Source organism: Podarcis bocagei (assembly GCF_964188305.1).
Source record: "Podarcis bocagei genome assembly, chromosome: 14".
Lineage (NCBI taxonomy): Eukaryota > Metazoa > Chordata > Lepidosauria > Squamata > Lacertidae > Podarcis > Podarcis bocagei.
Window position 1 is genome coordinate 32,420,301 of NC_138139.1, and position 24,145 is coordinate 32,444,445.

The following is a 24,145-nucleotide window of genomic DNA, read 5'->3' on the forward strand; positions in this document are numbered from 1 at the left end:
TAAAAGTATTTTTTGTATAGCACAAGTAAATTGAATGTTCCATTAACAAAGACACATTGCAGGTTTTGGTCACTCTCCTCTCTGAGCAAGAATTTGCCACGATTAAATTAGTGGCTAAAAAGGGGACATACCCAAATTTTCTTCCAAATACGTTACGCATTTTCCGTTATCCGTAAGAGCCTTGAACACTTCAAGCCGTTCGTTCATGTCTTCATTAGAAGGATAATCTTTAATCACTTTGAAAAAGTGAGCTCGGAGGATACCGAGCCCCTCGCCCTAAAAGATGAGAGGAGTGGCTTCTTGACAAATTGTGGCTACTGGAATTTGGAAACCATGTTTTCTGCTAGTCCATAGTCCCATTCACAGTGTCTAGGTTCTGCATGCCTCAGGTGCACTCTGTGTCTTACCTGCCCTTGAATAATTGCCTTCAGGAGGTGGAGCACAGCATGCCTGGCTTCAGCTGGTCGGTCGGGCTGCAGCATATCATCAACCACTTTCCAGATGGCTTCCACTGCATGCTGAGGGCACAGAAAACTCCAGGTTACTCCCCACATTCACACCTCACTGTCCATTGTGGGGAAGGGGCATTTTGGTGTAACTTCCATATACATTCAACAGTTTTCTGCCCATGTACTCACATCTTCAAACTTTCTAGTTTTTGCTACCTCACAGATTTGACCGATTGCTCTTATCCGATTGTTCAAGCCAGATTCTACGCTCAGTTCCTGAAAGGAAAAGAAGGCAGCTTTAAACCATCACAAGTTGCTTGCAGCCCAAATAACCTCACAGCTAAAATGCTGTTCTGAGCCCCACAAGCAAGGGCAGGGTAAAAATGTGATTAATATCTAAACCAATTTGTTTTTTATTTAAGATGTGTATGTGCTTTCTCAATGGCAACACTGAGCTCAAATAAAACAATTCCTCTGCTTTTGTGATCTCTTCTTGTGTGGGGTTATGGCCAATGATCAGCATATTGTCACCATACAAAGAGACTGCCAGAACTCTCAACAGCAAGCAAACAGATGGCACTAATCGTAATTCACAGGTAGATAAATGCAGTGTCATCAAAAAGTGGAAATGGAAGAGTTTTGTCTGTCAGCGACCAGCCATCAGGCTCCTCTTTCAAGTGAGGAGGCTGAAGATTCTTGAACCAGAAGGGGAAGGGCACAGAGGGCCAACCCCAGGAGCACTGCTACTGGATAAGACTGGATAAGACAGTAGAACCAGCATCCCTCCAGACAGAGGATATGGCACTGCTATCCTCTGACATGAAGGACTCCACTGCAGATGATCCAATAAGGACAGAGGCAGTAAGAGGCTATTGGAAAAGGCTGGAGTGCTTTAGATAAAATATCACCTTCCAGCATGGGTGAAGCTAACACTTTGGATGTAGCCTCCACCTTATCTTGGACTCAGCCTCCATTTGAGCTTTTGTTAGCCTTGCCTCAGCTGGTCTAGCACCCAGCCTGAGCCCTGCCTAGCTCTGTACCCATCCTTGGGCTTGCCACACCATAGAACAGGACACTGCCTCTCTGCCTCCTGTGTTTAACCTGCTTAGGTAGCCTTTGTCCTCTTTTAATTTCCAGCTCCTGATGTAAATCAGGCATCCAGTATATTCGTGTGTTACCTTGAGTATTTCTGCTGTGATAACAAATTCCGTTTGCTTTCCTTCCGATGACTTGGAATTAGATTTGGAATTCCCAAGTCCTAAGAGATTCTTGAACTTCTCCTTTAGGCCAGGATCTTTGCTTTGTGGCTTTGCCATCGTTAACTAAGAAAGAATCAAGGAACCTGTGCAAGTAGAAGACAGAGGATGGCACCGTCAGCAGAACATAGTCAACAGCCCCACGTTTCTTCATATAGTTAGTGCAACACAGATGCTCCATAGATACACAGTGTGCTCCATACAAGCAGAGGTTCCACTCCTTGAAGACAGTGCCATGTGTGCACCCAATAGAATGCATAAGCTGCTCCAAGGGCTCAATGGGTGGAGTAGTTCCACATGCTCATCAAAGCACCTGCCAAGCACTGGATCGGAGCCTCATGTGACACCGACTGCAAAGCCAGAGTACATCATCCATTTATATTATGAGCGGATCATATTTGGAGTGGTAGAGCATTTGCTCTGCACACAGAAATTCCCAGGTTGAATCCTTGGCTTTTCTAGGTAGAGCTGGGAATGTCCCCTCCCAGAAATGCTGGAAAGCCGCTGCCAGTCAGTATTCTGAGCTAGATGGACCAAGGACCTGACTCAGTATAAGACAACTTCCTATGTACCCACAGAGAGTGAGTGTGGCATAGCAGTTAAAAGTGTTGTACTTGGAAGCCTCTGGTTCAATTCTCTCCTCAAGCACTGAAACTCACTGGGTGACTTTCAGCCAGTCATTCTGTCTCTCAGCCCAACCTATCTCAGAAGGGCAGGGGGTGTATGCTGCCTTAGGCTCTTTGGAGGAAAGACAATATATAAATTTAATAAGATTCATAAACCATCTTCCAACTGAAATAGGAACAAAGTGACATGGTAAAGCAGGCATAGTCACTATAACTAAATCAAATGCCCCCATCACAATAAATTTGTTAGTCTTTGGGGGCAGGAGGGAGGCTATGCAAACCAAAGTCATAGAATCACAGAACTGTAGAGCTAGAAGGGGTCCCAAGGGTCATCTAGCCCAACCCCCTGCAATGCAGTAATCACAGCTAAATAATCAGATGGTCATCCAACTTCTGTGTAAAAACCTCCAATGAAGGAGAGTCTACCACCTCCTGAGATCATCTGTTCCATTGTCAAACAGCTCTCTTTTCTTTTAATAGATGGGGTGTTAGGAGAGGGACAATACTCTGGTGGAGGACACATGCTTCTTCTGAGGTAGTCTGTCCACCTTTGGTCCCCAACCTGCCTTGTGGGATAATTTTGGGAGAAGAAAAGGCTAAGGAGTAAACCGTACATAAAACCAGAGTAGAGTCCCTAAGACGGTTGGAAGGCGCCTTGTACACCTCCCGGCAACTCACTGCAGCCAAGCTAGTGCCAAACATATTGCTCTGCTTTCCTTTGGACCACATCAGCAAGAAAGAGAGGGTCTTGCCATCTGGGCAGCCCAGGACTTCCATACACACTGCCCAGACTTGGGTCCAGGGGAGGTCACTTCAGTGCTGCTAATGCAGCGGTTTGACCACCTCTGGAGGTGCACTCCATTGTCTCTCAAGACAGATGCCAACTACTACTACTATTACAGATTTTATTGAAACAGCTCTTATTTCATTTATTATAGTTATCTTGAGTATTTTTCCACTATGCTACTCCCAACATAAAAGTGCTTTACAGTTCTTGTCCTCACCACAACCCCGAGGCAGGTTATACAGCTGCATCCACTTCACCAGAGACCTTGGCTGGTCCAAATATCTCAGTGACACTATAAGACTCTTAAGAGAAGACTAGCAGGAGGGCCACCATTCTGAAAGCTGTTTCCATGCACAACAAATTCTGCAGAACTCAGTGTCATAATGGGATAATGCATTGCTTGCTAGCAGCACACTTTCCCCTCTCTAAAACTGGCCTGCAAGTTAAGAGATTGCAAAACACATGCATAGCCATTTGCTCCTAGCATGCTCATGGAGGTAAGACAAACCCAGGACATCTCTGGAAATCTTGGTGACACCACCACCACCTCTGTCTTTGCAGAAGCTAATTCATTATTTGTCTCCACAAAACACCCTCATGTCACAGCTGCTGTTACACGTTTAACACCATTTCTGTTAAGCCTTTTCCAATCAATGCAGCTGCACATGGGTCTAAGCCGCACCCCAAAACCTTTATCGTCACAACAACCCGATGAGGTAGGCCAGGCTGTCCCCCACAGACAACAAACTTTGCAACCATCCAGGCGTTACATGTTTACATATTTATTTACATCCTAGCTTTCCTCCAAGGAGCAAAAGGCAGGACGTGCACACAGTCTCTATTTCTCCCTCCCCCACAAAAAAATTATACCCTCACAACCACCCTGTGAGGTAGGCCAGGTGGGGAGAAAGTCAGTGAGGGGAGGGCAAGAGGCTTGCTGCTCCCTCCTTCCCAACCCCCAATTCGCTCCAGAGCCCCCAGCACCTTGTTATCCCCATGGCACCCCTTGCTCCCAGTGAGGCTACTCACCTCCTATGCTCCTAGCCCCCCACATAAACACACATACTCCGAAACCCACCCCCCGTCCCACTCGCCGCCGCCGCCTCCTCCTCCTCAGCCCATAGACCCCGCCCCCTTCCACCGGAAACGCGGGTCCACTTCCGGCTTGGTATGCGAGGCAGAGACGATGAATGCGCCGGCGGCGGCCGCGGGGCATTGTGGGGCTTGTAGTTCTGGTGTCCAGGCGGAGGCATGTGCGCGAGTCGCGGGGTCTCCACCCGGCTGCAGCTGAGCAAAAGGAGAGGTCAGCAGTGGCGTAGCGTGGGTTGTCAGCACCCGGGGCAAGGCAAGTAATTTGTGCCCCCTAACCCGTGGATTTGCGCCCCCTAACCCGTGGATTTGCGCCCCCTAACCCTAACCCCCAGATGTTGCGCCCGGTGCGGGCGGCCCCCCCTGCACCCCCCACGCTACGCCACTGGAGGTCAGACCCGGCAAGGGGGTGAGGGAGGCTTCTTGCCTCTGGGGGAAAGAGCTAGGGGGCTTGGGCTGAGCCCCCTGAGACTTATATTGAGTCAGAGCATTGGTCTACCTAGCCTAGTTTTGCCTACAGGAATTGGCAGCAATGGCTCTAGCCTAGGCTTTCAGGCGGGGAGTTTTTACCCCGACCCCCGTCCTAACTGCAGATACCGCTGGGGATTGATGCTGCGACCTTCTGCATGCAAAGCACAGACCCTCCAAGTGTCTCTCTTTTCCAGGGACGTCCGTGATTTAGAGAAGCCTGGAATGTACCACTTTTCCTTAGGATGTCCCTATTTTCATTGGAGAAATGTTGGAGGGTATGGAGTTATCTGCAGTTCAATATTCCCTCCCTCTCTTTTTTTGCAGGGGGGGAAGGGGGTGTTCCTGCACTGAGTGAAACCTTCTGCACAAAGATCCACCGAAAGCAGAAGACAGTCAGTGTTGCCTATGACTCTCCCGGAGGAAATGGTCTGGGCAAGACAAACGAAGGAGAGGGCAAGAAGCAGAAGTGGGAACCAAAAAACTGGGAGCAGCACCTGAGCAACATCCGAGAAATGAGGAAGGAGAGAGATGCCCCTGTGGACCAGATGGGTGCTGGGAAATGCTTTGACAGTGATGCTCCTCCAGAGGTGAGGAGAGAGCTCAAAACTGAACTGAACTGCACATGTTTGGGAGCAAGAAGGATCTTGGCAGGTTGCATTGTCTGCCTTCCTGCCCTCATAGAGCAGGACTGGGCAGCAGGTAGAGGTTGAGATCTGTTTGTAGAACAGATCTCGTTTTAACAATGATAACATGGGTTTTCCCACCTGATGCTAGGAAAGCTAACCACTCACTGGCCCTGCTCTGCACCCTCCTTGAGTGTTTTTGCCTGGCTGAGATCTGCCCTTGAACCCTGATAATGTTTCCATCCATTTACCTGGATGGAAGACCGCAGAAAAATCTGTGTACGTAGAAACCTCTGGCTTTTACATAGCTGGGATGTAAAGGCTCTAGCCACATCCATTGCTCTATCGTATTTTTTGCTCTATAAGACGCACCAGACCACAAGACGCACCTAGTTTTTGGAGGAGGAAAACAAGAAAAAAAAATTCTGAATCTCAGAAGCCAGAACAGCAAGAGGGATCGCTGGGCAGTGAAAGCAGCAATCCCTCTTGCTGTTCTGGCTTCTGGGATAGCTGTGCAGCCTGCATTCGTTCCATAAGACGCACCCACATTTCCCCTTACTTTTTAGGAGGGAAAAAGTGAGTCTTATGGAGCAAACAATACGGTACTTTTGCTTTTGGCCCTGCCCATTACTAGCATATGTTGCCTATCAAGAAATATGGCCCCTAGCTGGTTCTAGCAAAAAAAACAAAGTAGATCTGACGAAAGATGATATCCTGTGATGATCACCTTCCATCTCCATACCATACTGTAGGTTAGGCGCTACCAGGTCCTCTTGTCACTCATGCTGTCCAGCCAAACCAAAGATCAGGTGACTTCGGCGGCCATGATGCGCCTGAGGGAGCATGGCCTCACTGTGGACAACATCTTGGAGACTGATGACGTAACTCTAGGCCAGCTCATCTACCCTGTGGGGTTTTGGAAGGTGAGCCATTTGAGAGAATAGGAATGAGGAAGAGCATTAAGCCAATATTTTTATTGCCCTAATCTTAGTAATCAGCGCTGGGCATTTTGAGGAAATGAAGCTGGTTATATTTGTGTTTGGCAGAGTTGCGGTTGGGAGAACAGCTTTAAAGACTTTAGAAAATGTGAACGTCTGAAGATCATAGCTGCTGGGTCAGGTTAAAGGGGGCCAATCCAGCCCAGCATCCTGTTCTCACAGTGACCAACCAGATGCCCCAATGGGAAGCCTGCAAGCAGGCCCTGAATGCAACAGCTCTCCCCACTTCCAATTCCCAGCAGCTTGTGTTCAGAAGCTTCCTGCCTCTGACAGTGGAGGTAGAGCATAGCCATTGGTGTGGTGTGGAGTGGTGCATGCTCTAGTTATCTCCCGCTTGGACTACTGCAATGCGCTCTACGTGGGGCTACCTTTGAAGGTGACCCGGAAACTGCAGTTAATCCAGAATGCGGCGGCTAGACTGGTGACTGGGGGTGGCCGCTGGGACCACATAACACTGGTCCTGAGAGATCTGCATTGGCTCCCAGTACGTTTCCAAGCACAATTTGAAGTGTTGGTGCTGACCTTTAAAGCCCTAAATGGCCTCGGTCCTGAAGGAGCGTCTCCACCCCCATCGTTCAGCCCAGACACTGAGATCCAGCGCCGAGGGCCTTCTAGCGGTTCCCTCATTTCGAGAAGTGAGGTTACAGGGAACCAGACAGAGGGCCTTCTCGGTAGTGGCGCCCGCCCTGTGGAACGCCCTTCCTTCAGATGTGAAGGAAATAAGCAGTTATCTTATCTTTAAAAGACATCTGAAGGCAGCCCTGTTTAGGGAAGTTTTTAATATTTAATGCTGAATTGTTTTTAACACTCAATTGGAAGCCGCCCAGAATGGCTGGGGAAACTCAGCCAGATGGGCGGGATATAAATTATTTAATTATTTATTATTATTATTATTATTATTATGGATTGTGGCCATTGATAGCCTTATCCTCCTCTATGAATTTGTCTAATCCTCTTTTGAAGCCATGCAAATTGATGGCGCTCACTGCCTCCTGTAAGAATGGATTCCACAGTTTAACTGTAATTGGTTCTTTCATACCACCAAACCCATTAAGATTCTCGTGGGATATCTGAAAAATGTTGTATGTTCAGAGCATCTTACTCTAGCTGGAGACTTCTTAAGAGGAGCAAAATTGATATTAGTCCCTAAGTGGTACCCTCCCAAAATGCTGAAAGAACACGAGTGGTTTAATGCAATATGGTATGTCACTTTGATGTCTAAAGTTACAGAAATAGTAAGATTAAGGGAGGGGAGACAGAAATCAGAACAGTTTTCAAGTTTATGTATCCCACCCGCCTTTACAAATCATATGGAGCAAAGATTTAATTTAGGACTGTTTAATGCTTTCTCGACTGTAGCATGAAATAGTATAACTTTTCTATTACAGTAAGCCCACAACGTACATGGGGCTTACATTCCAGGGATCGCACCTAAAGCCAAAATTGTGTGTACTCAAAACTCACTAGGTTTAATGGAGGTGGGATTGCCAAAGTCATTTTTCACAGAACCCCTACCACTTTTCACTTCTTTTTAAAATAAAAAATTTGCCATGCATGTAAAGCTGAATGCACACAAGTTAAATGTGCGCAAGTTGTGGGCTTCCTGTATTTCAGTATTAAGTAATCAATAGCACAAAAGGAAAATAGATTGGATGGGAGGAGGAAATAAGCAAACAGGTTCAAGATCTTAATTACAAGTGGTCCTAATGGCCAGCTGGGTTGTGGAAGCTGTTTAAGGAGAGAAGGCACCAAATGTTGTGAGTCTGGTTGAGACCAGAGAGGCCTCCTTACCGAGGGGCTTAATAATCCTTCCTGCCTTGTGGTTCTGAAAGCACATCTCTGCTAGATAATAAATAATAATACTGTAATAAAATTTTATTTATATCCCGCCCTCCCCAGCCAAAGCCGGGCTCAGAGATTCCATTGTCATTGTGGTCCCTGCTTTCATCCAGGCCCCTCATTCCTCACAGTCAGCCCCCTTATTCCCTCCATTGCTTGAGGCGTTCCTCAGCTGGCTAAACCTCCAGCACACATCCCCCCATTTTTCACTGACTGCAGCGGAAAGTGAGCTACATCAAGCAGACCACAGCAATTCTGAAGCAGGACTATGCTGGAGACATCCCAAGGACACTGGCGGAGCTAGTGAAACTCCCAGGGGTTGGACCCAAGATGGCCCATTTGGTGATGGACATTGCCTGGCAGGACGTCTCTGGAATCGGTATTGTTTCCATTTTTCTCTTAGCAGGCCCAACTCATTTGCTCTAGGATTCAGAGCTTCTAGAAGGGCCCGGGATGGGGACTCTTGGGCCTAGGGGCCAAAGGTGGCCCTTTGGGCCTATCTATCTGGCCCTTGGAACATTCCCCAGGCCACACACCCTCACCAGTCTTGCTTCACACACCCCTTGAGTGTTTTTGCCTGGGGAGAGGGCTTTTGTATGCGGGTCCTACAGTGGTGCCCCGCAAGACGGAAAACTCGCTAGACGAAAGAGTTTTCCGTTTTGGAGGTGCTTCGCAAAACGAATTTCCTATGGGCTTGCTTCGCAAGACGACAATGTCTTGCGAGTTCCTGCTGGTTTTTTTTTTCCTCCCCCCCCCCCTTTTCTAAGCCGCTAAGCCGCTTATCAGCTGATCCGATCAGCAGATAAGCCGCTAATAGCGCTAATCCGCTAATCCTTCAATGGGCTTGCTTTGCAAGACGAAAAAAACCGCTAGACGAAGAGAATCACAGAACGGATTCTTTTCGTCTTGCGAGGCACCACTGTACTTGCAGGTCTCCCTCTGGTGCATGTGGGTAGCCGCTGTGAAAACAGGATGCTAGACTAGATGGGCTCTTCTTATGTACGTAGTTTGTCTAAGGCCACCTGAAGCAGAGGTGAAATGGGTCCTTTGTGGCTCACACACTTACAGAGCAATCATAAGCATGTCTACTCAGCAGCCCCATTGAATTCAGTGTTAGACTCTATGCCGCACCTGTGCTTTTCAAATGAATAGCTGTCATTTCAAAACAATTCCTGTGAGGCCTACCTTGGATTTTGGGACTGTGGTGCAATCCTGCTATAGGCAGGAGGTGGCGCTGTGGCTCCATGGCCCATGCTTGCGCTAACCCACCTTTTTATTTTAACAGTACTTCCAATTAACATTTTAGGTTGCTGGTTACAGGAAACCTGAGAGGGCTGATTCTTGACGAATGGGACTTCAGGAACCAGTTGATTAAAAACTGAGGGTGGGGAGAATATCATTCGGGGTTCTCTGCTGGAATTCCTTCCCGATTAATCAAGGAGCCTGTGTGTTTCGCCCAGAGATGGCGGCAGTGCTGGGTGACAGACAGTGCCCAGTAATTTCAAAGGTGGGGAATCAGCCATTGTTATATTTGAGGCCTTGAGGCAACCTGATACCTGCATGGCACCTGTGAGCCTCTTCTGAATGCCTTCTCCGAGCTTCTGACTTAAGACTCTTACAAAATGCAGACTCGGGACATTAAAAGGGGCATTATTTTTTCCCCTCCCCCCACTTTTGCTTACCAGATAGCCAGACTATTTGGGTTGGCCTAATAAAGGTCTTGCCCTAATAAGGATGTTGAAATTTCCATTTCTGGTTCCAAAAGTTGCTTCCTTCCACCTGCCACTTCACAGCAGCAGGTCCTGATCTTCACAGGCATGCTGTGGACCACCTGAATGAAGTTCACGGACCACTGTGGTCCTCAGACCAGTGTTTGGGAACCCCCGGTTTACAGTACACCGGCAAGGCACAATTCAGAAAGCAGTATTTTCCGCAATCCAAAACATTAGTATATTCAAATGAATTGAACACACTTGGATTTTCAAAATCAAAACGTTGTGTTGTATCCCTCAGAACATAAGAAGAACCTGCTGGATCAGACCCATGGTCCATTTAGCCCAGCATCCTATTCTTGCAGTGGCTAACCAAATGCCTGTGGGAAACCAGCGAGCAGGATTTGAGCACAAAAGCCCTCTCCCCTACTGTAGTTCTCAGCAGCTGGTATTCAGAAGCATTGCTGCCTCTAAATTTGGAAGTAGAGCATAGCCATCATGGCCAGTAGCCATTGATAGTGCTTTCCCCCATGAATTTGTCCCTTCCTCTTAAAGCCACCTAGGTTGGTGGCCATCACTGCCTCCACAGTTCCACAGTTTAACTATGTACTATGTGAAGCAGTATGTTCTTGTATCTGCTACTGACAGCCCAGTGACTATCTGGAACCTGTGGCCCTCCAGTTTCCTGACTCCCACTCCCATCAGCCCCCCAGCCAGCTGGGCCAGCAGCCAGTGGTGCTGGAACTTGGAAGTCCAGCAACATCTGTAGGGCCACGGGTCCCCCAGCCCTCCTCTGGTCAAAAGCTCCGCTCAAAGACAAAACCATCCTTTCCTTCAAGTAGGGGTCAAATATCCTCTAACTGTTCTGGGAACTGAATGTGGGATCTCCTCTCCCTTGACTCTACTCACCATTTTCCATAGGTGTGGACACACATGTGCACCGGATTTCCAACAGGTTGAAGTGGGCAAAGAAGGAAACGAAGCTTCCTGAGGAGACTCGGCTGGCTCTGGAAGAGTGGCTCCCCAGGTGAGGCAGCCAGGGTCAATTCTGACTTTTTTCTTTACTCCACGTGTTCTCTCTGTTTTTTTTTTTTTAATTCAGTGACCTGGGCCACACATGATGCCAAGCCATGGTCTGTTTAGCCTAAGCAAAATGTGAAGTTTGTTTTTGGCTCGCGAGCTGTGGCTTGTTTTAACAATAGTTTGGCTTTATGATCAACATGCCGTCTTCACTGTCTCCCATTCCATTTCAGAGCCCAATTCAAAGTGGTGTTTTCCATCTTGAGAGCCCTAAACGGCCTCAGAGGAGGACGTCTGAAGGCTTCCCTTCTCCCATACAAAATTTACCACATCGTTAGGCCTTCAGCTAAGCTCCAGGGGCAGCTAACCAACGACCCTTCAAATCTTTCTGAACTACAACTCCTGTAGCCTTAGGGTGAAGAGTGGGTGATTAATCAAATTAATAATAATGATAAATGAATATTTCCCTTCCTTCTCCTCCTAGAGATCTATGGAGTGAGATAAACTGGCTTCTTGTTGGGTTTGGGCAGCAAGTCTGCTTACCTGTAAATCCACGCTGCAGTGAATGCCTCAACAGGGACATCTGTCCAGCTTCGAGGAAGCGCTGAGAGATGCAACACTTACTGGAACAGGCCACCATACTGGGGGACTAGGACTTGGGGGCCCACCAATGGACTGATGATGCTGTAGCTGACCTGCCAGTGGCTTGAGCAAGAGGGATTTTCACCCTGAAATCTGGTGCCACTACAGCAATGACTCGGTTCCTGGTCTCCAAGCTATGCACAGGTGAGAGGGGTCCAAATAGCATTGTTACTCATAAAAGGACCACAGAGTTGACTTAAGTGTGGTGTCCCCAGCTGCCCTGAAAGGACTCCTCTTAACCCAAGTATGAAGCCACACAGAGAGTAGTTAAATAAGTGCAACGTATTGGGGCTAGATTCCAGACTAAGTTAGCTGGACTCGAGTCCCACTGAAATCAATTGCACGTGTACATCTTGACATAGCTCAGTTCAGCTAGCTCAGGCCCCATCAGCACTATACACTTAAAGCAGTGACATGCTACTTTAAATAGTCGTGGTCCCCCCGCCAGCCCCCTTCTCTAAGAATCCTGGAAGCTGCGTCTTGTTCAGGGTGCTGAGAGTTGTTAGGAGACCCCCTTTCCCCCTCAGGGAACAACAGTTCCCAGAGTTCCTGGGGAAGAGGGGTTGAAGGTACTTTGGGAATTGAAGCTGGAAGGGAATAAGGGGTCTCCCAGTAGCTCCCAGCACCCTTAACAAACCACAGCTCCCATGGTTCTTTGGGCAAAGCCATGTGTATTTAAAATGATGAGTCTACTTCAAAAGTATAGTCCAGCCCCCAGTATCTTTTAAATGAAGATTTTGCTGGATTCCTGTGGCTAGAAAGAGGAGATGGGGGAAGGCAGGCTGAAAATGGGTGAAACTTTCTTTAGGGTGAAAATGAAAACAAGCAGAAAGTTCAGTTTGTGTCCTGTCAATGGAAGGTCCACATGTTTTGATATGTCTGGAAATCTCTTTGTCATAAGCTATATATGTCTGACCAGAATTTCTAAGGTTCAGCTCACATGACATCCTCCGGCCTTTGTTTTGAAAGGGCAAGGCTCTCACTTTGAGAGCCTCTGCCTGAAGAGCAACCAGGGGTGTGTTGTATTTCCTTGTCTTTTTGCCTCTCCCTGCCTCCACACACACTGTGAGGGAAGCCAGCCATATTTTCTTCCCAGACCAGACCTTCCTAAGAAGTGTTTGTGGATTCTGTCAGCTGCCTTTGCCCTTGAAGAATTTCCAATTTAAATGCTAATAAGCTAGTTACCAGGCAAAAGGAGTTATCCAGCTCCACTGGATGATGTCATTCAGGCCTGTCCCAGCGTCATGGAGGAATTAGCCTGTTGCCAAGGTAGGGAGAGTTGGAAGTTTAAAAACAGATGAGACAGAAAAAATTCTTCCCACCCCAATTGTATCTGATGGGCTCCAGGGCTTGGAGATTTTAGATCAGCTTTCCTCCCAATCTATTGCCCTCCTGATGTTTTGAACTACAACTCCCACCAGCCCCAGACAGTGCAGCCATAAAATGCAGTCCAAAACATCTGGAAGACACCAGTTTGGGTAAGAGTTCTCCTATGTGAGAACGAAGCCTTTGAGATGTCCCAAACAAAAGGGGTATTTGGAATACAGTGTAAGCCTTGAGCTTTGCTTAGCCTGTCACATAAGCCAAATGCTAAGAACTGCATTTACCTAAATAGTAATTCTTATTTTTATATAATAAACAGTTTTGTTTTTAATAAGAATTTTGTCTAACAGTATCTGTTTGGTGCTCAGGTTTCCCAGAAGAGGGGGCTTAATCCAGAGTGGGGAACTTGGGCCCGGGATCTGAAAGTAGCCCTCCAGGCCTTTCCTTCTGTCCCCTGGGACTCTCCCTATGGCATACCCCCTCATTGGCCCTGCTTCAAACCTTCCTTGTGGGGCTGGAATATGTTTCCCTAATAATTTAAATGCACCTAGAAGTGAGGCAATCTGGCACAGCCAGGAAACAGACACAAAAGCTGGGTGGGAGGAAGAGAGGATTACCATAAGGAAATAATAATTTGGACACCAACATCATAAAACTCGCTGTACATGGGAAACCAGTTTTATTATTGACATTTTAGTATACATTTTTTTTACACAATGCAGTTAACAGCTCTTCTTATAACTTTTTAGTGAATGTCTAGGTTAGATGTGCAGAAACTGAGTTAAGTGCTGCAGAGCATATAGGATGGCAGAGAAAAGAGAGCCAGGCGTGCTTTTAAATCGTCATGAGTCAATCCACGGAATAGAGACTGGGATGTTTGCTTTCTTGGAAGGGGTAGGGGGAAAGATACCTCTATAGGTACAGATTTGTATAGGAGATTTCAATTGTACCACAACCCTCAAATTTGTGCTTCTGTCACACCTCTCCTATCCTTAAAGAATGACTTTAGAAATCCTTGTTCAAACCAGTCCTTCATTCATTCATTCATTCATTCATTCATTTCCTTACTATTATATTTCACCTTTCTTCGATCATGAAGCCCAAGGTGTTATCCAGGCGTTTTTCAAAAGGCCTCCTATCCTGTTTCATCTTCCACTGACCAGATGTAAACCTGTTCTTTCCATGTATCAGAGGGGTGGAGAACCTGTGGTCTTCCAGATGTTGCTGGACTCCAACTCCCATCAGCCCAAGGCTGGTGGGAACTGCCGCAGCAGCAGCACCCCCCAACATACACACACCTCTGGTGCATCAGCACCTTTGCTAATAATGCATTGGGGGCAACTCTTTTGGAGGTAAAAACTTTAGCCTAATTTGAAAAACAAGCGCCCTCCAATCATTTAAGGAATCAAAGCAGCCCCCCCCAACAAAGCCCTTATAAATCTCACACCGACCGTTCTCAAAGTCAATTTTCAAGCAACCTTATCAGCAGGTATTAGCATATACCTGAATTACTACCAGTCTCACTCAATAAGTGTTTTCTTTGTTAAAAAAATTAAAGAAGACTCAGCAGAGCATTCTTCAGAAAGCCACATTTTCATTCACAAACATTTCATTATCCTCCTAGAATCAGTGGTCCCGAGTCATCAAGAGAGATTTATGGCAGGTTTACTCAACCTGGGACCCTCCAGTTGTTGTTGGGCTACAACTCCCATCAGTACCAGCCAGCATGGCCAAAGGTCAGGGGTGATGGGATTTGTATTCCAAACATCTGGGCACCAGGCTGGGGAAGGAAGATCTACATGCACTCTTATTTGCATTTACTCCATAATGCACACTCTTCCTGTGGCATCAGCAGGAAGCCCCCTTTCAATACTAATGGGCATCTATGGGAGCATAAATGGGGCTAGATTGGGAGTCAGCAAGTACAGCTGTTCTCCAATAATAAATGGTTTGGGAATGTGGTAAAATCCCACGTCTGCAGACTGAGTTGTGCAAATTAGTCATATTTACATATATTTATTTTTACATAGCTTCACAGTCTTCAATGGTGCAGGTTTTTAAAAACAAATTGGAATGTTTTGGTCAAGCTTGGCAAAGAATGAGTCTCAAAGGGGGAAAGGATTCCTGACATTTCCCCAGATTCCATGTGGGCTAGAAACCCTGTTTTTAAAATAAAAATCATCATCATCATCATCATCAAGTGAAGAGCGCAGTGATTTGTAGCCTTCTTGCCTGCTGAGCTTATAATCACTGAACATCCATGGAATCAATCTGAAATATTGGGGGGGGGGGTTGTTGTTTGCAAAAAGATCGCTTTCTAGTTCTCATGCCTACTGAGATAAAAATTCAAAAGTGGTGGGTGATGCCTGGTGCTACCTCAGAAGACAGAGATGGTAGGTCTCTGGGGGGACAGAGGTGAGGACTACAATGGTGTCCCTATGATAGCCAGGCAGACTATGCGAAATCAGTCAAAATGTGGCATTCAATTAGATTAACTCAGGTGCAGAATTAGGGCACATTTCTTAGGCTCCCCCCAAATTGGTGCTCTGGGGCTGCTAGGAATTGTAGTCCAAAATAGCTGGAGACCATCAGATTGGTAAAAGCTGGTGTGGACAAAGGGTATCCAACGTGGTGCTCTCCAGATGTTGTGGACCGCAACTCCCATAAGCCCCAGCCAACACAACCAATGGTGAGAGATGATGGGAGATGGAGTCCAGCAACACCTAGAGAACACTGCTTTGGCTACTCCTGGGGCAGATTATGAGTAGAGGACATACTCCACCTTGCATTTCTCTCAAAGCCTCCTGTAATGAAACTGTATACAAGGTTATTCCTGAAAACCAATCACATAACAAGAGAATGGTACCATTTACCAAGCCAGCTTTGCTACACGGCAGCCATTTCCCCAAAGGACCAGAGAATAATCTAAGGCACCTTATTCAGCTTAGTTATTTGCAAAACATACACAAAGCCCCCAGAGTGTACTTATATCAAAGGGCACTTGGTCATCTTGCAGGGTATTGTAGAATCATAGGACTGTAAGAGTTGGAAGGGGCCCAAAGGATCATCTACTTCAACCCCCTGCAATGCAGGAATCACAGCTGAAGAATCCCTGAAGACAAAATGTGTCGTCGTCCACCCCACCCCCTTGAATACTTATATAGATTGTACATTTGTGCCCTAATTAAAAGGGTGGCAATTGCTTAGTCATACATACCTCTTTTTATGAAAGAGAAACTGCATCCCATCCAGCTTGCTTTTTAATACTTGTTGTGGAAGTGGTTGTAAAGAAGAAAAGGGTGTGAAAGGTTGTGATGTCTCACTAAAGAAGGCTGGAAGAAAAAACTATTCCTACCTGCCTCCCCTTACCAGATTAACAGTGTTATAAAATCATTAGCTAGCTTCCTTTTTTTTTAACTCCTCCCTCACTTAGCAGAATCAGGAGAAGAGTTTGGATAACAATTTCTGAGTTGCTGCTGCAATGTGATCACTCTCAAGCAGCCTTTGCCAACTGTGTGCCCTCCAGATGTTCGAACTACAACTCCCATCAGCCCAAACTGAGGCTGATGGGAGCTGTGGTTCAAAACAGCTAGAGGGCAGCAGATTAGCAAAGGGATCTCCTCAAGAACAGAAGAGCCTAGTGTAGAGGTTCCACAGGAGTGTGTGCTTTACTTTTATGTGGCCCACACAGTTCACATACATCACTCATTGAGAAGGATCAAATTCAGTTAGTAAGTAGGAGCAATACCCCAGAATTATCCACTTTCACTCAGGCCTGGATTCAAGACATTTCAGTGCCTAAAAACAACACCACTAAACAGTATACTCCCTCTCATGAATTAACACAGGGAGGGGTAAGAACTTCCCTGGAAACTTCCCAGTGACCTGGGCCCCTTGGGTCAATCTGTCTCCCAACTCTTGTCCTCTTATAACAACATCAAGATCTATCTAGGGCAGGCATGTCCAGAGCATTTCGGGGGCCTAATCCGGCCCTCCAGTTGGTTTAATCCAGCCCCTGTGGCAGTTTATTTCCTAGGGTAAAATCCTAAAAAACCTCAACCACTTCAATCCTAAACAAAGCTCAACCACTTCAATCCTAAAAAAAGGTTAACAACTTTGGTCAGCCCTCACGGCCCTTCACTTCATCAAATCTGGCCCTCTTTGAAAAAAGTTTGGACACCACAGATCTAGGGAATCACAGAATCATATAATTGTACAGTTGGAAGGGACCCCGAGAGTCATATGGTCCAACCCCTTGCAGTGCAAGAATCACAGCCAAATAATCCCTCAAAGATGGCAATCCAACCTCTTCCATGCCTCCTTGCCTTTAATAACAATTCTTCTATTTGGAGGGTGGGGGAAGTAACGGAGAGGGCCTAACGCTGGTAATGAGCAGGTCAGATGGTCAGTAGATGTGGATGTGTTGCCGTCTCAAAAAAGAGACACATTCTGTGCTTCTGAGCCATTCCTTCAGAAAGAACATTGCAGAAGCTAAAACACATTCAGAGCTTGTTAAATTCAACTTTATGTGTTATGGTTAAAGCATGAGATTTGACTTTGGCTGTAGGGAGGGGGTGCCTCAGGCCCAGTGACCAAATGCGGCTCTTCAGGCCTCTCCATCTGGCCCTCAGGATGCTTCCTAGGCTACTCCCCCTTCTCAAACCAAGGCCTGCTTGGTGCTTTCATCATGTCCTTTATCCCTGACTGGGAAATGTTCTTGGACTGTAATGAAACCTTTTGGATTCCATGGTTGGAGAAGGGTGAGGGTTGGTGTAGAACCTCAGACCATTGCAGGTGGGGGGGGGAGCCCTTTGAGCTCCACCACCTTTGCTTCCGGTTTCTCCTGCCACTGGTATGCAGCCCTCAGAAGATCGCCCACAAGGGAATGTGGCCCTCGGCCTGGAAAAGGCTTTGGGGACCACTCTGTCCATCATCTCCCACCCCGGGCACTGCCTGTGGAAAGGGTTAGTAGTCATATGTTAAAGGGGAGACCATCCACTACAGCCTTTCCTTAGAACAGCTGATACGTGCAGATACCTTATTGTTGCTAAACTGAAAGGAAGGTTGGTTAATGGTGCAGCCACTGAAACATCAGCAATGTTGAAATGGGGTGCATGTTTTCAAAAGGCCTGGAAGTGGAAATAGTTGTGCGGTTGGAGGTTAAATGAACTTGCACAAAAAGGGGGGAGCTTCTGTTTAAATCTCGAGACGCCCGTCCGTTTGCCAGCAGGACATCGTCTCCCAGAGGAACCGCTCCCAGGAATGTTAGTATTTCACGGATACAATTGTCTTCCTGTGCTTCTCCCAAGTCTCGCTAAAAGGTGTTATTTCCAGCTTCTGGCTACAGCCAATTCAGAACAGTGTTCCTTATAAATGTCAGGATTTAGAAAGGGGGGGCGCTTGCTTCCCCCCCTCCTTCTACCCTACCCTGGCCCCAGGGGGTTGGCAAGGGACGGCATGCATTTCTGCACCTGAGCGCACCAAATAATTGTGGTCTTTTGCCACGATTGGTAGGGAAGGGACTTTTCAAAAAGCACAGTTCTTCTGAAAATTGGTGAAGGGAAGGGGCTTTTCGGAAAGCGTAGTTGTTCTGAAAAGTGGTAACAAGGCAAAAACAATTTGCAAAGAAAAGGGGGCTTGCTGTGCCTGAGGCTTAAAGGGTCAGGGCATTTCAAGCACTAACTACGAACAGATGGAGGGGTGGAAAAAAATTCCCTCCTTTAAAAAATAAAAAGTCCAAGTTTAAAGCCACAGATAAAACTCGCACAATCACGAAATGGTCAGGCAACCACATTTATGAGGATGCCAACATAGAAACCCAGCAGTCTCTGCCAACCTGATGCCCCCTCCTGCCCAAAACCAAGGGCTGCTGCAAGGAGTGGCCATTATCTGGAACATCTGGAGGGCACCAGGTTGGCAACAGCTGCTGCTAACCCATCACAGTGCAGACCGCAGCATCCAGTTAAGTGGAAAGGCTCTGGTTAACAAGTTCTGGTTGGGACATTATAAAAAAAAATATTGACATCGCTACGAGAAGAGGCAGAAGAAGCTCAAACAATTAATGATATAAAAATGATCCTATAAATAATACATTCTAAATATTGCAGGTTAAGCGATTCAAAAAGGAAAGGAAAATTGCCGCTTGCTTTTCCTGCTTGTTACTGTGGCAGTTTCACAGTTGCCTGTTTTGTGTGTTTGAGCCCTGCAGTTTCAATCTCTCTCTCTCACTCTGACCACTTTTGTACAATAAAAGAGGCTGGGGGCAGGGGGGAAGGAGGGAATGTGCTTTGTACAAAGCAACACAAACCTATGGTAAAAAGCAGAGCCTGGCACGCCTTGGAGCGGTGCCCGTTGGAGGCACAGCGCGGCCGTCGCCATCCCCGTGCTCATTTGCAAATGTCTCCAGGCCGGGGTGGGGGGAGCCACAACAGGAGTCGAGAGGAGCTCCTCTGCCGGCTCAGAAGTTGCTGAAGATCTCCCGCTTCTTGTTCCAGTCCATCTGGGGGGCCCTTTTGTTCACCCGCTTGGCCCGCACTTTCTCTTTGGCCTCCGCTGCCGTGGGACTCAGGTTCAAGCCGCTCTCCTCAAACGGATCCTTCTTCCCAGGCTCTCCCACCTAGCGGGATTTTTTTAAAAAAAGAAAGAGAAAAGAATGGGATTCAAAAGAAGGGAAAGGACTGGTGGGCTAGAGGGGTGTGGTGGGGGCTCCTGTGCTACATTTATTGCAGGGGGCAAGTTTTCCCCCACTTCAACCTGTCATCTCTTTTCAAACTCATTTTGCAGGGTTTGGAGAGGCTACGAGAACCTTGCAGATAGAGCTGACAGGAGGCAGCAAAAAAACTAAAGAGTCATCGCAGGATGCAGACTGGGTCTCTTGGAGCCTTTGACAGGGCAAAACTCAGCCTCTGCTCTTAGGAGAGGAAGCAGCAACTGAGAAGAACTGTAACTCGGGGGCAGAGTATCTGCTTTGCATGCAGAAGGTCCCAGGTGGCATCTCCAGGCAGGGTTAGGAAAGACCCTTGGTCTGAAACCCTAGAGAGCCATAGCTAATCAATGCAGACAATCCTGAGCTAGATGGACCAATGGATGTAGCTGAGTGGCAGGACATCTGCTCTGCATGTAGAAGGCTTTGGGCTCAATACCTGGTCTCTTCCAGGCAGGGTTGGGAGACCCCACAAGTCTGTGTGAACAATGCAAAGCTAGACAGACCAATAGCCTGAATCAATATAAGGCAGCTTCCTATGTCCCTAATTCTGATGCCGAAGAGCTGCGCTTACTCTTCATAGCGCCCAAGTTCTTGGAACATCAGCAAGTACCAACCCATCTGGCTCCATGTCAACCCACCACAGACCCAACTCTGCAGCCCAAACGTCATCATGCATCACCAGCAGAGTGCAGGAGGGATGGGCCTCCAGCTTAATGGAAGGGCATGTGCTTTGTATCCAGAGAAGGTCTCATGTGCTATGCCTGGCATGACAAAGGGATGTCACATACAGTGGCGATTAAACGAACCAGCAGTCAGCAACTGGACACCTTCGGGCAGGATCCAACCTCCAACCCAGGGAGCAAGTGGATGTGGATGAGCAGCATCAGAAAGCATTGGGATGTGGTAGCCAAATCCGCTTGGGAGCGGTGGTAGGTCATTGTCCCCAGTGTTTGAAATTTCCTGGGCACCAGGTGCATTTTGCTCTTGGTGCAGGTCCAATTGTGAGTATGTGGAGATTTCTGGGCGACTGACATCTCCATTGAGCCAGCTGACTCATGCACAGCAAAAGATACATGTCATGTGCTCCTGAACTGCCAAGCGAATCATGGACCCCTTGCTGAGCATCTTAATCCTCCATCATCACATCAAGGAAAGGAAGTGCAGCACTAAGTGCGGATACATCCGACTGCGCTGCAGCCTTTCCACAGGCCACGCAAATGGAACTCACAGACCACAGTTAAAAAACTTCTGCCTTAGTCCCTAGTTGATTCTATTTCCATTTCCACTGTTTATGTTTCTCCTTCTTGCCTCCTGGGACAAGTGAATTGTTGTAAGAGCAAGCTACAGTAAGGCAATGTAGCTGAGATAATAGAATCATAGAATTGTAGTGCTGGAAGGAACCCCAAGGGTCATCAAGTCCAACCCCCTGGCAAATAGACATAACCTAAGCTTAAGGTGCCATTTTGTGCCTAGCTTACATATCTTGAGTTTCTAACACTGGCCCCACTCCCCTATCAGAGTGGCCCTCTGGGACAATTAAGTGCCACTTAGGGTTCTCCTCCTATGTCTATTCAAAACCACAAGCCCATGGCAGGATCGAGACCCAAGGCGATAAAACCAAGAAAGGCCCTCAGCGGAACCACGCCAATGAAGCCTGTAAGAAAGCAGGACATCAGCCAGCACTGGCAAAAGCTGGATGAAACCAGTGAATAATTCCTCTCCCTCACCACCAACCCGGCATGGAAAGAATGCAGAGTTTTTGGACTCCAGTGAACAGTGAGGCCAGTTGCTCCTCTGAAGGAACAGGGATCGGATCCCCCGTAATTCAAGCCTCTCTGTGGTCTTCACAAAACTCTCCTCTAATCAAGGCCTGCATATTTCTCTCTTAAAGAAACAGGGCTGCAGTGGTGGCAGAGCGTGAGGAAATAAATAAGCTGCATTGCATTCAAGTATTTCCCTTCGCATTTGAATGCAATTAAGCTTTTTTTTAAAAAAAAAAAGTATAGGGGTTTGGGAGCGGGAATCTGCTAACTTTTTTTTTTTTTGCCAGAAATAGTTCATATTACCCCTACATCAACATATTCCTAGTGGCTTCTATTGTTCTCTTCCTTCTTTCATCCTGAGGGGTCCCCGGAAGGAGAAATAAGAGAAGACAGTTTGACTCTGGCCACCTCTGTGGTGGAACATGGCAGATGTTTAACAGCTGACAAAAAAAACCACAAAAAAACTTGCTTGTTTGGAAGGAGGGAGTAGGGAAGCTAAATTTTGGAGTGGAAAGCCTTACATGGCAGCAGCAGCAGCGTCAACAACAACTACATTTCCTATCCACGTTGTTACAATTAATACTATTTTTTTATGACATGCCCATTGCCATAAGGTCCCAGGGCAGGTTATAACAATATAAAAAGAAGGACTTAAGAAGAGCTCTGCTGGATCAGGCTAATAGCCACTGTGGCTAGTAGTCATTGATAGCCTTATCCCCCACAAATTTGTCCAATCCGCTTTTGAAGCAAGGTTGGTGGCCATTGCTGCCTCTTGAGGGAGTTCCATAGCTTAACTACGCACTGCATGAAGAAGGACTTTTATCTGTCCTGATTCTTTCAGCATTCAGCTTCATTGGGTGGCTATGGGTTCTAGTGCTATGAGAGAGGAAGAGCAGCTTTTCTCTAGCCACTTTCTCCATTGCACAGATAATTTTTATAAATCTCCATCACGTCATCCCTTGCTCGCCTTTTCTCTAGACTTAACGGTCCCCCAAAACAATATTAAAGGTAAAGGGACCCCTGACCATTAGGTCCAGTCGTGGCCGACTCCGGGGTTGCGGCGCTCATCTCGCTTTATTGGCCAAGGGAGCCGGCGTACAGCTTTCGGGTCATGTGGCCAGCATGACTAAGCCGCTTCTGGCGAACCAGAGCAGCGCACAGAAACGCTATTTACCTTCCCGCTGGAGCGGTACCTATTTATCTACTTGCACTTTGACGTGCTTTCGAACTGCTAGGTTGACAGGAGCAGTCACAAAAATAGGGTGGGTCCTAAAAAATATACATCTCAGGTGTCCAAGAGGCCAGGGTCAAGAGGCTGCACTATGAAGGTGCCAGGTGCACCTCTGTGGGAAGGGAATTCCACAATTTTGGGGCTGCCATGGGGAATGCCCTCCCCCAGGCCACTACCACGCCAAACATCTAAGGGTGGCAGAACTACTGAGAGGGGCACCACTCACTGATCCTAAAGCCACATGAAGGGCGACAAGCTTGGAAAAGTTGTGCAGGAAGCAGGAGGTAGTCGGTGCAGAAATGCCCCTGGGATTTGCAAGAGGTGAAAGGCCAGAAAGCAGGAAAATGTCCCAGTCCAGATGAGCAGAAGACAAAAGCCTGTTCCATAATAGAAGCAGGAGAAAAAAGAAGATGGGTGGATGCCACAGAGACACTGAGAAGGAGGAAGAGGAAGAACTTGGCAGAGGCAGAAGGAGGAGGAAGAAGGGGCAGGATCCAGAGGAGGACCCCTGGAAGGATGCAGGTCCAGGGGATTTCCTTGGCAATGCAAAGGTGGTGGGAAAAGAAAGAATATATACGAGGTTTCCTGTGCAGTGTTTGGGCAGGTCAAGAAATGGGATCACTTTGTTTACCTCAGACTCCTTCTCAGGACTTTGGCAATCGCTGTGGGACGAGGACATGGATCCCCCATTCAGCTGTCAGGAATGGAAAGAGGGTGTGTGTTTATTACAAGAAAAGTGGAATTGGAGGGGTTAAGAACACGATTTGGACAGCTGTAGGACAGTGCCTTGAGGTTTTGTGCCAGCATGGTGAGCGTGGTGGTGCCGCTTGGGGAAACATGGGCCATAAAGAAGAACAGGAAGGTGGGTCAACCCACACAATCTCCATTGCAATCTTTCCCCTGGATGGCTCACAATAAATTTCCAGGCAGAGAACAAGTCACAGAAGTTCTTAAAAAAAGGCGGCATATTGTGTTGGGTCAGTTTGATAAGGATTTCTCATTATAGGCTGCGGCCCTTCGATCTCATGTGATCCATCTCATTTCCTAGCACTGAGGGAAGACAGATCTAAATAAGTTGGGCCAAAGGTTGCTGAAGCCACAGAAACCGGAGGAGAGTGAAGGAAGATAGCCAGGGATCTCGTTGATCCGAAATGGACATGTCCTATGTGTCACATCTTAAATTTGTGACTCAAGGTGAATACCTGGCAGAAAACTAGAATTCCCCAGCCTTGTGCCCTGCAGGTGTGTTGGACTACAACTCCCATCAGCCCCAGCCACTATGGAACAAGGACACGGGCACCATGCTGGCTGGGGCTGATGGGAGTTGTAGTCCAGCACACCTGCACGGCATCAGGCTGAAGAAAGCTGCACTCAGCTCTGCTGTACATTCTGAACAGGTAACAGGGTAAGGGTGGAAGTTGATTCAGTCTACATTTCAAGGCAAACCAAACTGGAACTCAAAACACAGTCATCTTTCAAAGTTCGCATTCCTCCCAATTTTGCAGTGCAGTTCTCCAGGCAGAGAAAGTGTACAAAAATGAATATACTAGGGTCAGGTATGCATCAAAATGCTTCTTATTCCAGGAAATTGCTTTGCAAAAGGATGTGTA

At 47.2% G+C, this 24,145-nt stretch overlaps 3 protein-coding genes across 10 annotated transcripts in view; 1 reads left to right on the forward strand and 2 right to left on the reverse strand.

Moving 5' to 3' along the window:
- TSC2 (TSC complex subunit 2) overlaps positions 1-4,245 on the reverse strand; it is a 45,510-nt gene extending 41,265 nt beyond the window's left edge. For 4 of the 5 annotated variants that reach the window (XM_081170815.1, XM_081170813.1, XM_081170814.1 and 1 more), the window contains exons 1-5: positions 4,148-4,245; positions 1,628-1,791; positions 639-725; positions 408-518; positions 132-276 (exon numbers count right to left, since the gene is read on the reverse strand). In XM_081170815.1, coding sequence (XP_081026941.1) covers positions 132-276; positions 408-518; positions 639-725; positions 1,628-1,765 — 481 coding nt within the window. In that variant the 5' untranslated portion in view covers positions 1,766-1,791; positions 4,148-4,245. Of the gene's footprint in view, positions 1-131; positions 277-407; positions 519-638; positions 726-1,627; positions 1,792-4,147 lie in introns of those variants that run through there. The other variant, XM_081170817.1, reaches the window with a different exon arrangement.
- Positions 4,246-4,301: 56 nt separating this feature from the next.
- Positions 4,302-16,252, forward strand: NTHL1 (nth like DNA glycosylase 1). 3 transcript variants are annotated; one of them, XR_014002155.1, is made up of 7 exons: positions 4,303-4,421; positions 5,003-5,265; positions 6,054-6,224; positions 8,358-8,517; positions 10,772-10,877; positions 11,355-16,136; positions 16,175-16,252. XR_014002155.1 is itself a non-coding variant. In XM_081170935.1 (6 exons), the coding sequence occupies exons 1-6, from the start codon at positions 4,370-4,372 to the stop codon at positions 11,476-11,478; spliced, it is 876 nt and encodes a 291-aa protein (XP_081027061.1). In that variant the 5' UTR covers positions 4,303-4,369; the 3' UTR covers positions 11,479-16,252. The 3 variants fall into 3 exon arrangements, 2 of the variants coding, with proteins under 2 accessions (XP_081027062.1, XP_081027061.1); XM_081170935.1 differs by having other exon boundaries at positions 11,355-16,252; XM_081170936.1 differs by lacking the exon at positions 6,054-6,224 and having other exon boundaries at positions 4,302-4,421; positions 11,355-16,252.
- Positions 13,492-24,145, reverse strand: part of NHERF2 (NHERF family PDZ scaffold protein 2) — a 66,124-nt gene continuing 55,470 nt past the window's right edge. Inside the window, exons 6-7 of one of the 2 annotated variants that reach the window (XM_081170919.1) lie at positions 23,167-23,229; positions 13,492-19,451 (exon numbers count right to left, since the gene is read on the reverse strand). In XM_081170919.1, the coding sequence (XP_081027045.1) occupies positions 19,293-19,451; positions 23,167-23,229 (222 nt within the window). In that variant the 3' untranslated portion in view covers positions 13,492-19,292. The remainder of the gene's footprint in view (positions 19,452-23,166; positions 23,230-24,145) is intronic. The other variant, XM_081170920.1, reaches the window with a different exon arrangement.